General features: G+C 29.5%; 1 protein-coding gene across 1 annotated transcript in view; it reads right to left on the bottom strand.

Annotated features, from left to right (window-relative positions):
• LOC111640979 (GA-binding protein alpha chain-like) overlaps positions 1 to 17,112 on the bottom strand; it is a 70,241-nt gene that overhangs the window by 27,161 nt on the left and 25,968 nt on the right. The window contains exons 2-6 of the mRNA XM_023387074.1: positions 13,513 to 13,796; positions 2,920 to 3,052; positions 1,674 to 1,755; positions 1,259 to 1,333; positions 879 to 1,010 (exon numbers count right to left, since the gene is read on the bottom strand). Of these exons, the coding sequence (XP_023242842.1) occupies positions 879 to 1,010; positions 1,259 to 1,333; positions 1,674 to 1,755; positions 2,920 to 3,052; positions 13,513 to 13,769 (679 nt within the window). The 5' untranslated portion in view covers positions 13,770 to 13,796. The remainder of the gene's footprint in view (positions 1 to 878; positions 1,011 to 1,258; positions 1,334 to 1,673; positions 1,756 to 2,919; positions 3,053 to 13,512; positions 13,797 to 17,112) is intronic.

Raw genomic sequence — 17,112 nt, 5'->3', positions numbered from 1 at the left:
CATTACTGCCATCACACAAAAACCTTAGAATTTACTTGTCTATAATTTTGAAACAATCAATTTTATAACAAAAAATTAAATTAAAAAAAAGTTTTTTTAAAAGGAATATATTTCATGAAAAAAAATAGGAAGAAACTACAGATAGAATCTACGATCAAAGATTTCAGCCAATGGTACTATAAACAATGAAATTCATATTGATAAAAAGCTTTATAAAAATAAACATTTTTCAATAATAAGTAAGTTTTTATCTTTACACATTAATGGTTTTAATTTTTTTATATGCATATACTTTACTAAGAAGTTGGAGTTTTTGGTTTGTCTGTAGATAATAATACAATACAGTGCAAACATAAATTCACTATGCAGTGGGTTATGCCTATGTGGCTCGGCAGAGCGTTGACGTAATAACTATCATTTAACAGACAATCCAATGCCGTGAACATTGATCTCTTAATGATGCTGTGTAGTTTCTCATCATGCTCACCATTGAGCAAAGAGTTTTTTCAAGCAGAAGAGTTGAAAATAGAAGCCATTTCAGGCACCTGGTGTAATAAAATGAAAGATGAATTTCTTGTGTGAGATTTACTGTATCTGAAGGAAAACTGTTTCAGAGTGATATCCTAAAATAGGGTGCACGTCAAACAGGAGTTTATTAAAATTTGTGGTTTGCATATGATGTCATTACTTTGTTCTTGGAAGCTCCTCCCATTTCCCTGCCCACTGCAAAGCAACTTTTGATCACACTGTATGATGTACTTTTGATATAAACTACATGATGTACACATCATGTAGTTTATATCAGAACATTAGTCTATGCAAATGATTTTATACAATTATTTTAATTTATAAATTTCAAAAAACTTTTAAAAACCAACCTGATGGAATTTTTAACCTTTCCTGTTCTTGACGATATTCAGTTGATAAAACCCAACGAGTAATTTGTTCATTTTCTTCCATAACTGGTATAACAACTTTTTTAACGACTGGACCTTCTCCCACTTTATCACCTATGATATGTAAATATTTAATATTACAAAATTATTAATTTTAATAGAATTATGCATATTCAACCAGAAATATTAGAATGTATAATTTCTAATAAACGAGTAAGTTGAAATAAGATGTCATATTTACAAATACAAAAAATGTAATTTATAGAGTTTTATTTGAATAATTAGTGAAATGCATTTTGTATTTTTTCACTATGCTACTGAAGTAATATTTTCAAAACAGTGAATAGAAATTAAAATTTTACCTTGTGTCGTATCAGGGGTAACAACAATTTCTTCAGCAGGTTTTAGTACATCCACAATATTAATTTTTTTTGTATCTAAACACAAGTAAAAAATTTTTTTCAATCAACTTAATGATTTATAACATTAGTTTTCATGATTGTTTACACACTAGTGAAATTTAATTTAATAATTTAAAAATATATCACAGACAAGCATACTGCTTTCTGATACATTCTTAGAAAAATAATTTGTGATGAAATTCATGCAATTTCATCAGTCTTATGATACACAGGTATGCTTAAGAACAGTAATTATGATATAACATATTAGCTGTAGTTATTCACTGTTACAAATATTGAAATCTTTTTCTTGTCAAATCATATTTTAAAATTTATTCAAATGAATTATTATTATTGTAAGCATTTACAATGTTACCTTTGTTTGTAATTTCAACATTTATCTGCACTAAACCTTCTCCTTGAACACATTGATTAACAAGATTTTTACTGGCATCCAGCTGTAAAATTAACATTAATTTATACATCAATTAGAGTTACTATCCTGATTTTATTTACATAATATTTCTTAAAAAATAAATATTAGTAAAGAAAAATTCAGTAAATTGCTAAATAAAGCCAGTAGTAGTAATAGTAGTAGTAATAAAAAATCTGAAAGAAAAATTTAAGTTATATGTTCAATTTAAATCTCAATCAAAATATTTATAGTTATACAGGTTAATGTATTAACCAATTTATATTGCAAAATATTTTAAAATTTATATTACAAAAACACATAAAATAAATTTCTGGAATCAAAAACATTTTAGTCAAAAACAAGAATATAATGAATGCAAGTCTTTCTAAATATATTTCGTAAAAATACACAAAAGATGCTACAAATTATAGTAATATATATGTTATTTGTTTTAACAAAGTTTAATAAAAAAAAAAAAAAGCATTTACCAATCATATCATGTATCTTGATCAGGCAGTGCATGGTATTCAGTTGGAGCTCTGAAACTAAGTTCAAGAGCTCCTTTTTTGGTAATGCACAGCGACCTTTTCACATATTTGACAATATGTTTCCTTCATTAATAGAACTGTCCTTGCTACTATACATTTTTAGAACTATTGATATTCATGAAACAAGCTGTAAGTCAAGTTCTAGTGCTTTCAGACTACGTCCATCTCATCAAGTAAACGGAGGATTAAACTCCAATAAAATAAATATTTTTCTACTTTTTAAAAATTTTTTCCTGTTATCTCAGAAAGAGATAGCTGGGAACTTCTGCATACTAAAATGGCACTTTCAACAGTTTTATTAATCAAATCTCCACTCAATCTTTATTTTTTAAATACTAACCTTTAAACAAGATGGTGGCTCAATTATTTATCTTTATGTAAAGTTCTAATGTTTTTCTAATAGTGGCATCCCTACTTCATTATCAATGTAGAGTTATTGAGCTTTTTGCACTTTCAGTAATACACTTAAGTGTTATGGCATACTCAACACTATTTTGTGATATCTGTGAAGTATTATTGCAGCAAATTATGGTGTTAAAGCACCTGAGTCAAAAATCATCAATTAACTAAAATAGCCTTAATATACTTTAAGCCTAATCTGGTAATTTGACTTTATATATAACAACAAAAAACACAAATTTCAATTCATTTAAAATTACCTCTTGTGTATCTTGTAAATAAAATTGATAATCTTCTAATGATGTGTTAATACGCTGCTCCAGTAAACAACGCAATGTCGTAAGAGGTTCGGTGATATCCATTTGTTGACAGAAAAAAACGTCTCCTGTCAACCTGAAAAAATTTATCATCATCTTTTATTAAGCTTGTGTTTTGATTACTAATAAATTTTGATGAATCTACAGTTGTTAGAATGTTACCAATTACCAGACACCAAATTACTAGATTAAGTTGTAATAAATTGCTTGCATTTGCTAAATAATTTGACTAGATCTAACTTCTTATTTTATTGAATGGAAATGAAATTTTCATTCATTCATTTTATGATAATTTAAAAGTTTTTCTCCATTACTTCAAGCAAACTTAAAAAAAATCCCCCTCAATCATCATGAAAGTAAAGAATAGATACAATTGGATTCTTCAATATACAGGGTGTTTATAAATGAATGGTGCAGTTTTAAAAATTAATAATAAATATATTTATTATCTTATATGGGCACAAACAGCGGCAACTGTCCAAGTTTTTTATGCATTAATCACAATCCTTCAATATGTGCACCCATGGTCACACGACACACACATACACAGTAATCAAATTCTTCCCATACGCAGTGTAGCATGTCATCTGTGATGGTATGCAGTGCATGCTTTATCCAATCACACAGTTCCTCAAGGGGTAAGGGCACTTACAATACAATACATAAACTCAGTCTTTAACAAACCCACACAAAAAAAGAAATCGCAGGGTGTTAAATCTGGCAAACAGGGTGGCCAGGGGAGCAGGTTGTTGTCTGCTGTTGCACGTCCAATCCAGCGTTGGTGAAGAACACGATTAAGAAGCTTGCATACATTCCTGTGAACTTGGACAGTTGCTGCTGCTTATGCTGTAAAGTTTGCCCACATAAGGTAATAAATAGATTTATTATTAATTTTTAAAACTGCACCATTCATTTATAAACATCCTGTATTTTATACAAAATAAATACATCTTATATTAAATAATTGCCATGAAATTAAATTTTGGAACTTCTCTACTTAAATTCTCATTTTGGAAATTATTTTTTGTTTTATGGAAGACATTTGCTGTGATTGGACAAGACGGAAGAGTGAAGATGACTCAGTTTCTTCCATATTTTAAATTTTAGTCTAAATTTAAAAAAACCATTTAAGATAATTAAAACCTAGTAAAAAGAAGTATTAATGAGAACAAATTTTTACAATAAAAAAAAAAAAAAAATACAGTGGTACCTCAGGTTACGAATGCCCCAGCATACGAAATTTTCGGGATACGACATGAAATTCGAACATATTTTTGCTCCACGATATGAACAAAAACTCACCATACAACGTTACATTAGTTCACATTTTTCATTTGTTTTTCTTACTACAGTTATTTTTTTTAATGTATTACTTGGCTTTAATTTGAGTATGTTTTTCGCGTTGGAACGAATTATTTGGTTTTACATGTAATCGTATGGGAAAAGATGATTCACCTTACAACATTTTCATGATACGATCTCAGTTTCGGAACGGATTAATTTCGTATCCTGAGGTACCACTGTACCAGGTAAACAACATTTTGAATTAGCTGTCTATGGTTGTTCTTTGTGTTGAGAGAGAGAGCCTATAATGTTGAAAATGTAAATTTTTATAGCACATATAGTTGTTATATTATGAGTTATTGGAATTGGTTAGAAAACTGTTTCATTTCATTGATATCAACTTAATAGAAAACATCTATAAAGAGTAGCTTATTAAAATAAAAAGAAGAAAATTTCCATCCTACGGAAGTTACATCATAAGATTTCTCTTACATCTTAAAGACATGTTTTGAAGTGAAAAAAATATTAAATTTAATATAAACTTTTTAATTAATGTACATCTCAAAAGAAGAATTTCAAAGGATGGTAATAAATATACAGTGGTGGCTCGTATAATGTACTTAATCCGTTCCAGGTGCATGTCCATTAAGTGAAAAGTCTGTTATACGAAACACATTTTACCATAGAAATACATGTTAAAACATATAATTCGTTCTGCAGCATAAAATAACCGTAAAAAAAAATTCCATTAAAAAAAAAAGAAAAGAAAAGAAAAAAAGAGAAAATGAAAATGGACCAGTCACCAATTATGCTGGGTAGTGAGATGATGTGAGAAGGAGGTGGAGGAACTTTCTTTACACATTCATACAGATACAGACTTTTTACACATTGCAGCGGGTCTCCTTTTATTGTTTTTAATCGGAGTCAGATTCAGGAGAGGCTACCGGAGCTTGCAGGGTCAACTCCTCTTGTTCCATCCTTTGTTATTTGGCAGCTGGCTTGAAAATCATGTCCAGGGTGGTCTGTTTCTCTCTCTTTTTCAACACCTGTCGGAAATGACGAGCAAGGGTTCATTGTAGAGATCATTGATCCTGTTGGCCTCAGCTCTGTTTGATAATAGAGAGGTTGAGGCACACGTTTTAAACGTGTACGTGTGACGTTCGGCGCCGCTTTCCCGTAAGCCTAAAAGTTTGACAATGATGTTTGGATAGTCGGTGGAATCACGCTCGACATTCCAAACACCATCGTCAAACTTTTAGGCTTATGGGAAAGCGGCGCCGAACGTCACACGTACACGTTTACACGTTTAAAACGTGCGCCTCAACCTCTCTAATGAGTGTTGGTAAACTCCTGAATCTCTCTCCGTTTAACAAGGAAATTTTTGTCAACTATCACTCCTTCTGATGATGTCTTACTTTGTTTCAATTGAAATCACCTTTCTGCTTTTTTAGAAGCCATGATTTGCACAACACTTGAATAAATGTAAATACCCTGCACTGAGGTGATGTACGTAATAAACAAGGGAACAAGCCAAATCCCAACGGGAGCTCTGTACTTTAGATATACTAATAATATTTTCTAATAATACTAATATATTATAAAAATAGCAGGTTGTCATTGGTAATGGCAAAAGAGTGAAAACATCATTCGCACTTCACAGAAAGTCCATTGTTTGCCTCACGTAACTGCCAAACGGAAAGTCCGTTGTTCGCAGCCAGTCCATTGCTCGAGTCACATAACAACCAAACAGAAAGTCCGTTGTTTGCAGTGTCTGTTATTTGAAGCTTATGTTATACAAGGCACCACTGTATTAGAATTTAAAAGTGAATTCAATTAGTAATATTCTGGAAGCATTTAATATTATAACAGTTTATTTATATGTAGAAAAGGGCTGGCAGAATTACAATTTAATAAAAAGTAAAATACATCTGGATAAGAATCCAATTTTGCTTGCCATGTCCAATCACCAGGAACAGCTATTTCCACTGCAGAGACAACCTTTCTTTAGAGGCTATGCCTCTGCACAAATATGTAAAACAGCAATGGAAATAGTTGTTCCTGGTGATTGGACATGGCAAGCAAAACTGGACTTGTATCCAGATGTATTTTACTTTTTATTAAAGTTTATTTATAGTTTTTCACCAGAGTCTCATGCAATTTTTGTTGCTATAATCTTCTAAAAGCATAATGTTGCAGATATGTGCTTGCATTTAGTAGGCTGCAGGATATTCACATATTGTTGGAATAATCTTTATATTAAAATATAAATTAATATTAGCATTATCAAAAGTGAAATGTATTATACATAAAGTTTTTAAATATCCAAGATATAGGAATTTTGATTACTGAATAAATTTTAATAGTTCTTACTTCACCATCCATAGAAATTATCTGTTACATTATATATTTTCTCTTTTATGTCTGCTATTACAATAGAGCATCGTTTATCTGAAAGTCAGTTATCTGAAAGAATTCCAAGTGGCAAAGGATTGACTAGCAAAATTTAAATTTTCGCTAGTGCTGTGGCATTGCAATCTTTGGCTACTCCAATATTTTTGTTGTTGGTGTGTGTTTTAGCTGGCAGCATTCGTACTTTTGTGTGGTGTTTTTCTGAGCACTGTGTGTCCTGCTGAATCGAACGTTATTGATACTAGATTAATTTCTAAAGTATAACTTTTATTTGTTTATATTTTTCAATATATTTATTTTGTTTGTAAAACATAAAGAAATTATTTTTAATGATACAGTAGCCATGATTATTATTTTAAAAAGTTTACGTTAGGCTTAACATTGACGAAAATTCAACGCAAAGCGACACACAATGGAGAAAAATTTCAACATCGGATACGTTAAACTATTTTTTCGTACATAATCGATTATCCGAACAACCACAGTCCCCAATTGATTCGGATAAACGACGCTCTACTGTATTTCACTATATATTCTTCAAATGTAAGTTCATTAATAAATTTTTCTTTATAAATCATTGCTCCTTTTAATTTAATCTATTATGTGAAGAATCACAAAATTGTCTGCTTTTATTATTTTCACTCAGGGTGCAAATATACTCTAAAGTAGTTATTTAGCTAAAATGTACTAACATTAATGGTAATACTGCCATTACATTACATTGGGTACATTTACTCCCAAATGTGACAGTGACATAATTGGAGTGATGTCCATTAGTCTGTTCAAATTTAGAACATTTGAATTTCATGCACTCACTTGAAATTAGATAGCAGAGTGATATTTCTCACCTACTATGCATGCACAAGAAAGCCACTAAGACAGCAGAAAGACTCATTTGTTATCATGATTGCAAGTGCTACTTTTTTCAAACTATAAAATTTATAAAGCACTTATTTAGTCCCAAAAATGGTCAAATCTGCAAAATATGCAGTAAAATCATAAACATGTGTTAATAGATACCTTAATTTGATCTACTTGAACCCAAATCATGTGTATATCAAGGTTTCACCATCATGGCAGTTAAGAAAAAAACATGCCCATACATTCAAATCCAGCCCTTAATTATAACTTTACACTTCATATATATATATATATATATAAAGTCAGAAAGAAAAACAAAAACAGTTTAAATTAAAAATTAAGAATATAGGATTCTACAAAAAGAATTGTTTTTAAAGTTAAAAATATCACAATAAACTTCATAATGTCATTTCATAAATCAGCTCTCAATTAGAAAAGCTATAGTTCATTCAGTAAAACAAAAATTTTCTTAATGTTTGATGACTAACTCTTTTATTTGTAGTGTTATTAGAAATAAATACCAACAAAATCAAATGAAAAGTTTTAAAAGCATCAGTGTAATTAAGAATCAGTGTAATTAAGAATTATGAAAAATATTTGAAATAAACTGGCTAAAATTTAAACAAGTTCCAGTCATATTGATTTATATCTGCAAATTTTTTAGTATATTTATGTATATGCAACATTTATCAACCATATTTACTTATCCAAAGAACACCAAGAACATTGCAACTTAAAGTTCATTTTCATCTATATCTATATATATATATAAAAATGGACATGTATGTCCCTATATTTCACTTTTTCGCCAAAACTACACATTGCACGTGAATGGTGTTTGTATGTGGTGGTAGCACCAAGTCTCTATTCGTGCATAGGGGTGGTTGCGTCTCGATAGCTATAAGGGTGTGGGAGATATGAGGCTGAAAGTGGTTGAAAGTGGCTTTCTATTTCGAATGTTTTGTTCGAATTTCTTCGAATTTAATTCGAGCAAATTCGAACGATCTTAAACGTTTAAAATTGTTTAAGATCGTTAAGGAAGAATTTTCGACATCTCGAATCATATCGCAAAAGCAAAAGATGGCGCGGAGAAATGAAACCACGGAAGAAAGAGAAATACGTCTAACATTGCTACGAGAAAATTATCAACGAAACAGAAATAAGAAAACAGAAGAGCAACTTGAAAATTATAGAGAAACAGATCAAATCAGAAAAAGATTACGTATAGAAAAAGAAACAAGTGCACAGTTGGATGAAAGAAGAAAGCAGAATAGAGAGAGAATAAGTAACATTCGCCTAGATGAGCACGTCAACGTGCAATTATTAGAAACAACTGTATACGCTGTGTGCGAAAGCCAGTGAGGAACATACAGTCTTCAATGCAAAGCGTTTCATTATAATCCAACTAAAAATTATAATGAACATCCAAGTGTAGTGATTGGGAAAATGGATCAAATATGTAAGTTTTGTAAAGCTAAAAAATTCAGAGGCAAAACACCAAGTACATGCTGCTCAAGTGGTAAAATTAGATTACCAGCATTAAACTCGCCGCCGCCTGAATTTTTGGAAATTATGAATGGAGAAACACAGAAGCATGTCAGCACCGTGGTTTGTTAGAAAATGATAATCATTGGGAGCAAGCAATGAGAGAGGCTGCACAAGTAGCAAGAGCAGATCAAGTGCGAGAACTTTTTGCAATAATTCTAACATCGTGTAATCCTTCAAATCCTATTAAGCTATGGCTGAAATATCGCAACAGCATGAGTGACGACATTTTAGCCAGAGTGCAGAGAGACAATCCTGATTTGTATATTACTTTCAATGAAGATATTTATAATGAAGCCTTGATAATTTTAGAGGATCGATGTTTAGCAATGAGCAATCAACGTTTGGTTCAGCTTGGAGTACAATCTCCCGTGAGAAGTGAGTTAGACGTAGTTAGTTCTGAATTAACCAAAGAACTTAATTATAACATAGAAGAATTGCAACGTTACATCAGAAAAAATGAACCAAAATTAACACAAACACAACGGATGGTATATAACAAGATAATAAATCGTATTGAAACAGATGAAGGGGAATTATCTTTTTACATGCACCAGCAGGCACTGGTAAAACTTTTATTATTAATTTGGTTCTAGCTACAATTCGAGTGAAAAAGCAAATAGCATTAGCATTGGCATTATCCGGAATTTCCGCCACGTTAATGGAAGGAGGAAAAACGGCACATTCTGCTTTAAAATTACCATTAAATGTAGCTGAACAAGAGTATCCAGTCTGTAATATAACAAGGTCTTCTGCACGTGGTCAGATTTTATTGCGATGCAAAATCATTATATGGGATGAATGTACAATGGCCCATAGAAAATCACTCGAAGCGCTAGATAGAACATTACAGGATCTTCGGAAAAATACAAGATTAATGAGAGGAATTTTATTGCTACTATCAGGAGATTTTCGACAGACATTACCGGTAATTCCTAAATCAACACCGGCTGATGAAATAAACGCATGTCTAAAGCGAGTAATGTTTTGGAATCGTGTTGAAAAGTTATCATTAACAGAAAATACACGTGCAATAATTACAGGAGATCCGCGAGCACAAACATTTGCCGAAAATGTTTTGAAAATTGGAAATGGCACCTATCCCCTTGATCCACACTCTGGTAAACTTATTTTAACAGAACAATTGTGCAACGCGGTAGATACAGAAGAACAACTTATCGAAAAAGTATATCCGTGTATAGAAAGAAACTATCTGGATAAAACATGGTTGTACGAACGGGCGATTTTAGCTACAAAGAATAATGTAGTACAACAAATAAATGAAAAGATACAGAATATGATACCGGGTCAAGATAAAATATATAAATCGATAGACAAAATGATGAATCAAGATGAAAGTGTGAACTTTCCAACAGAATTTTTAAATTCATTAAATCCGCCTGGTATGCCTTCGCATATATTAAAGTTAAAAATTGGATCGCCAGTTATACTATTACAAAATCTTAATTCACCAAAATTATGCAATGGCACAAGATTATGTGTAAAACAGCTACTTGACAATATTATTGAAGAGGTAATCCTAACCGGCAAAGAAAAAGGAAACTCGGTTTTCATACAAAGAATCCCATTAATTTCAAATGATTTGCCATTTTGTTTTAAACGGTTACAATTTCCAGTGAGATTAGCTTATAGCATGACTATCAATAAGGCGCGAGGTCAGACGTTCCAATATTGCGGAGTTAATTTGAAAGAATTCTGTTTCTCACATGGTCAGCTTTATGTTGCTTTTTCATGTGTCGGACAAGCAGAAAATCTATTTGTGTATGCACCAGAGAACAAAACATTGAATATAGTATATAAGATTGTATTTTAATAACATTCAGTGTGTATTTTAATAACATTTAGATATTTATATATACTTACTATCTAAGATACTTATGTACAAAAAATAAAAAAGTTAAAAGATAGTTTTTTTAATGTATGTCTTTTATATATAAAAAACTATATTACATATAAATGTACGAACAAATAAAAACCCAGCAAAGCGGGTCCTTGCAGCTAGTTTAAAATAAAAATAAAATGATTTACAAAGTTAAGTGACTTACAAAGTGACAAAAAGTATATCCAAAGCATGGAAATCAATGTACGAGGTTCCAAAAGCATTAAGAATGACTTGTGTTATGATGTATCTGGTACAGTGTGTATATTCTTGTACATATTGTATGTTTACTGTTATTTTAACTTGTGTGTTGTATTTATTATTTTGCTTTACTGAATTTGTTAATTTTGTAAGCCATTTTATTTTTATTGATATGTTTATTTTTAACTGTGGTAAACTTTAAAATGTTCTATTTTAAAAATGCTACAACCTAATATATAAACATCCTGAAGTCTGATGTAGTGATACTAAGCCAAATAATCGCAGTAAATAATCAGGCTTCTATATACTATTTCTAGTTTCTAATTATTAATTATAGCATAATAAAAACACAATTAATTATGGTGATTGTTTGGCTTAATGTTACAATGTTTGACATTTTTAAAATTTTTGTATGTATTCTATATAAACTGGTTGGATATTTTGTAAATTTGATGCTGGATAGTAATCAAAAAGCCATCTTTGAGCTAATATTTTCAACCTTGTTTAATTTAAAGTTTTGCAGAGTTTCATGGTTTGTCATATATTGGATTTTAACAAATTTTTTAAAAATTCACATAAAATTTATGACCAGCAATTTTACAAGCTTTTAAGTTTTGGATCTAAGATCAGCACTTAAAAAAAAAAAAGGTGAAACAAGGTGTAAAAGTAAAGCTCAGCAAAAACATCTAAATAAAGGAAACTTAAAACTTGTGGCATAAGAATACTGGAAGTAGAGATTTGACAGTAAGACAATACGTGAATAAAGCAAACATTACACAGGAAATTTTAGACAAAACAATGTTGCCATAATAATAAATCAGGAAAGCAAGCATTGTTACAGAAAATGATGTTGAGCTTTATTTTGGTCTTAATTATTAAAACACCTTTGAGCAATATTAGTGAAGGAACTTAAGGCACAAAGTAAAGCTTGAAGCATTTGTTTGTGACAATGCTTACTTTCCATTTTATTACCATGATGACATTGCTTCAACCAAAACTTCCTGTAGTTGTAGTCTGTATAATGTTCACTTTATTCACGTTAATCTTACTGTTAAATCCGCTTCTGGTATTCTTTTGCCACAACTTTCAAAAGTTTCCTTTATTTAAATGTTTTCATTGAGTTTTACTCTTCAACCTGGTTCCACTAGTTTTTTTTGGGGGAGGATTTTTCAATTATCAATAATTTCACAGTAGAATAGTTTTTGTTATATTTCTATATTAATGCAACAGCTTACAGTATTCATGCCATGTGATAACTGATTAACTGATAATATGCCAAAACTTAAAAAATGAGATATTATTTTATAAATACTCTACTTTTAAATCATTAGGTTTGTATTAATTAATAGATAAAAGTAATTGCAAGACAAAGTCACATGATAATTATATTTTTATGACAGTCATGCAATAGCCTGCATTACATTGTGTCACGTAATAGCTGATTAACCAATATGTTAAAATGTTTTAAAATGGTTATAATTCCTCAATATTTTTAAACAAAACTTTCAAAAGGGCAAATAGGTGGTGATCAGCACTTGAATGAGGTATTAAACATATGGAGGCTCCTTCTAGGTTGTTTGGTAGCTTGGTGTCACTACTCTATCTCATAGAATTAGGCAACAAAATGCCAACTGCACAAGTCTAAAACGATCCAATAAATTTATTCAAAATTTAACATGTTCATAGTACTAATAATGGACACTAACTATTTTAAATTTTATTCAAATTGGTTCATTGCTTGTAGAGATATAATATTAAAGTGCCAAATTTGAGCCTTAATATGTGTGGCAGAGCTTTACTAGGGTGCTAATGCATTCTATGATCCTCATATTCAATATGTATGTAAAACTTCTTATACTAATTCAGCATTACATCACACAAACATACATTTCTGTTCTGTTGACTGTAATTTTATTAATAAGAAACCATGACTTTATATAAAATTTTAAAAAATTATCAAACTAATACAAACAGTTGCATATTTTAAATTTAAAACTAAAATTATTTTGTAGTTTTAATCACTTCTTAGAAAATTTCTCTATTTATAAAAATTTCTTATCAGAAATAATGCTGATGAAAAATTACACAGTTCAAATTTATAAATAAAATTCTCACAAACTCTTAAAACTTTTGCCAGAAAATAATTTTTTCAGTATGCATTTTTATGATATTTTAATGTACAAAAATAAAAACATTCTAGTTATTTTTATTTGAATCCAGGGATAGAAGTTATTCAGGTTAAAGTTTTTAGATTAATTAAAGATAAAAGGAGCTAAAACTACATTCATAATTTAAATATTTTTTAGTAATCACTCACTGTGCAAAATGTTCCTTACCCATCAGAATGATGTTCGTTCATTACCGCAGATGCAGAAGAAGCATCCTGAAGCTGCATTATATCAGAATTTACCAAGGTGTCGTTTGGCATCACAGCCTCCATTCCCAATACCGGACTAACAACATGAGCACCTCCCGATGCAATGCCACTTCCCACCAATGCCTGAGGAATTACCGTCGAATGAGTTTGAATTCTTTTCTCGGGTGGAACACCACCATCATCATCTCTCGCTAATTGACTGGATGATCGTTTCATTCCACACCCCCCAATGAGGGTTTTATTCTGGAAGAAGAAAAAATTATTAATTATAAATTTTCCAAATATATAAACCAAGTAAACAATTACAATTAATTAATATAAAATCAAGAAATTCTAAGTGTTTATGGTCAAGACAAATTTATTAAAATGCAATACATTATGGCACACACTAAATAAAATAAACACATAAAAAATCCTTTTAGTGTTAAAAACAAATGCAATTACGAGTACTTTGATGATAATATGTAACCATCACCATCAGGTAAATCTACTTAGTTTTTCTGCTTTTATGTGATGATGATTATGTATTATCATTCAAAATACTTTTAATTATATTTGTTTTTAAACTCATTATTGTTTTTTATTTTTTGTGTTAAAACAGATAAAATAAAGGCAATAGTTTTTTTATTCTTATTAATAAGTTTATTCATTTACAAATACAAAAAACTAACTAGTTTGTAACCTGAGGATTTTTTTAAAATGACCAAAAACATTAGTTATTAAAATTTTTTGCTACTGTAAAAAGGTCAAGTTTCTTCTAAAGCATTTAAAAAATATATAATTAAAGCTATCACATTGCACAATTGTTACCAAATATTTCTTTTGTAACTATATATACCTTGAAATGCAAACTACTTTTTAATAAATTTTAATTAAATTCAGAGCCATGCAAACATTAAACTTAGAAAATACTAAACATTAAACTTAAAAATATGTAAGAGGTGCATCTTCCCACTTATTTATAAGCAGAAAATTTGCACCTTTTGGGAAGAATAAGCTAATTTATAATAAAAATATATCTTTGTTTACAGAACCTTATAAATAAAAACATTTCTTAAAATTATAATTAAAAAAACAATATCAAGATAAATCTGTTTTCTTTAAAATTAAAATATAAATTTACTATAAAAACCTAGATACCATTCACTTGTAATGTATTCTACTTCTTTTATATTTTGACTTTCAATTTTCTACCACTACATACTTGGCAGTTATTTGAAGTCAAGTAAAAATGTCAACCATACATTAGTAATGTCCTTGACAGTGAGTATTTAGTACAGTCACCCTACAGTCCATACTTCGTGGAATCTCTCTCTCTTTGTGGGAGTTAAATTGACCCAGAAGAATGAAGTTAATTAAGTTTACTTGACATACATACAGTATATTTTTAAATGAATGTATAATGTTACACAAATTATTGTAGTAAGTCAACTGGATATAATTAAAATTGTTTTTCAGAACAATTACCAAAAAATTTCATTAAAAAAAAATAAATAAATAAAAACTGATAAAAGTTTTGGTATTTTTTTTGTAAAGAAAAGAAAGAAATAAATTTAAGAACACACATTAAATTTTTTATATAAATTTACAAAATAAAATGACTTAATCGAAGGTTCAAGATCTTTAACTCCTCATTGATTATGCAGTAAAATAAATCAGACTATTTTTAGAAACCACCTTGCATATTACTGATTGCAAATTTTCAAAATTTTTAAAAATTAAAATGCTGGCCTTATGAAAATTTGTTTCAAGATCCTATTTAAATTATGATTCTGATAATTTAGGCTGTCTGCACATCAGTTGTTCTTCGATATCCAATTTTTGTCACAGTTACTTTATTAAATAGTTGAACAACTTGTAAATCAATTTGCTTTTAGAATACTTAAATTAGAAAACAGCACAGTATTAAATACAATCAATACATCATTCCTCTTAAAGAAGTGATCTACAGTGCTGGACATGCTTTTGGAAATGCTGTTTTCACAATAAGTATATACATAGAAAATTGAAGTATATTTTATTATGACATTATATGTGATGACAAACAAAAGTGCAAACAAACATTTAATATATACTCATTCTCTTTCAGGGGCAAGCAACAGAAAAACATGTCCAGGGGACACGTTTTTCTGTTGCTCCTGAAAGAGAATGAAATGTCTGTTCACAGTTTTGTTTATTGTCACATATAATGTCATAATAAAATATACCGTATATCTCAGCAGATAAGACAAGGTATAAATTTTTGTCGAAGTTTTATAGTTTCAGTATATATCTGTCCTATAAGATGATCCCCAAACTATCAATGGCCTATGAATTTAGTTTAGATAAGCAATCATCATCTGGATAATAACACTGTATAGTGTATATGGAATTATGTCCTTTTCGTAATTTTTTGAAAGATTATCAAATTTTGTTTTTTTTGGATCTGGCAGCACTGCCTTACGATTGTTGCAAACATTCACACTGATTTGGGTATCCGGGTAATAACCCTGACTACTCACAAAAACGTTGTATGGGCTATTTTATTTTGTGGACATACCCTACTCTCTACTAGTAAATAATTATGGTTAATGGTTTTAATTTATATAAATTTTAATCTAATTTTTTTTGTATCTGTCCTATAAGACAACCCCGGATTTTCGGGCCTTTTTTTTTATGATTCAACTATTGCCTTATCTGCTGAGATATATTTATTAAAATCAAAGTACCATATGCTTATTGTGAAAACAGTGTTCACAAAAATGTGTCCTGCACTGTACTCCATTAAAACAACACAGTTTATGATTTATGATTTTTGAAATGATATACACCTTAAAAATATTGTTCTCATATCCAATTTAATTTAGGCCAATTACTTTTGATATTTTATAAAACCAACTGTTCAAATCCAATATTATACTAATATCAATTACAACACATCATTTTTAAAATGCAAATAATGCTTTTAAATTCAAAATCATCATAAATTCCTAGATAAACTGATAACTATTAAATACACACATACGTTTGTGCGAAATCAAATGCCATGCATTTATGCACCTGTCAAATAATGAAAATAATAATAATATGCTTCTTCAGTGAATTTCTTTAATGTTCAATATATTGTCAATATATTAAATCTTTTATCATTAAAATGCATACTCTTGTTGCCCAAAAAGTTCAATTTTAACTTATGATCCAATTAAAGCAATATTAACAAAACTATATTTTGTTTGTCATTTAGCCTGTGGTAAAAATGATTTCATTATATGTCCTATTCACTTAACGTTGCAATTTCCAAGGACTTAAACAACATTAACTGAGGATTTGCTATAAGTTAGTATTTTATAGTGTTGGTATAAATTTAAAATAGTTAACATAGTAATATTATTAAAAAAATAAAAATAAAAATAAAAAATTAAAAATCAGGATTTTGTTTCATTCACAAGTAATGATGACTAAGTGTATGATGTTATGCCAATTGATAAACGTCACTGTAATTTCCATAATTTTATTTAAAGAAAACAACATATATATATTTTAAGGTTGAGGACTCATTGATTAGTAAGTCTAGAAACTT

Source organism: Centruroides sculpturatus, unplaced genomic scaffold (genome assembly GCF_000671375.1).
Source record: "Centruroides sculpturatus isolate CEXI.00-Female unplaced genomic scaffold, Cexi_2.0 scaffold187, whole genome shotgun sequence".
NCBI classification, from domain to species: Eukaryota; Metazoa; Arthropoda; class Arachnida; order Scorpiones; family Buthidae; genus Centruroides; species Centruroides sculpturatus.
This window is presented reverse-complemented; position numbering and strand designations above follow the sequence as displayed.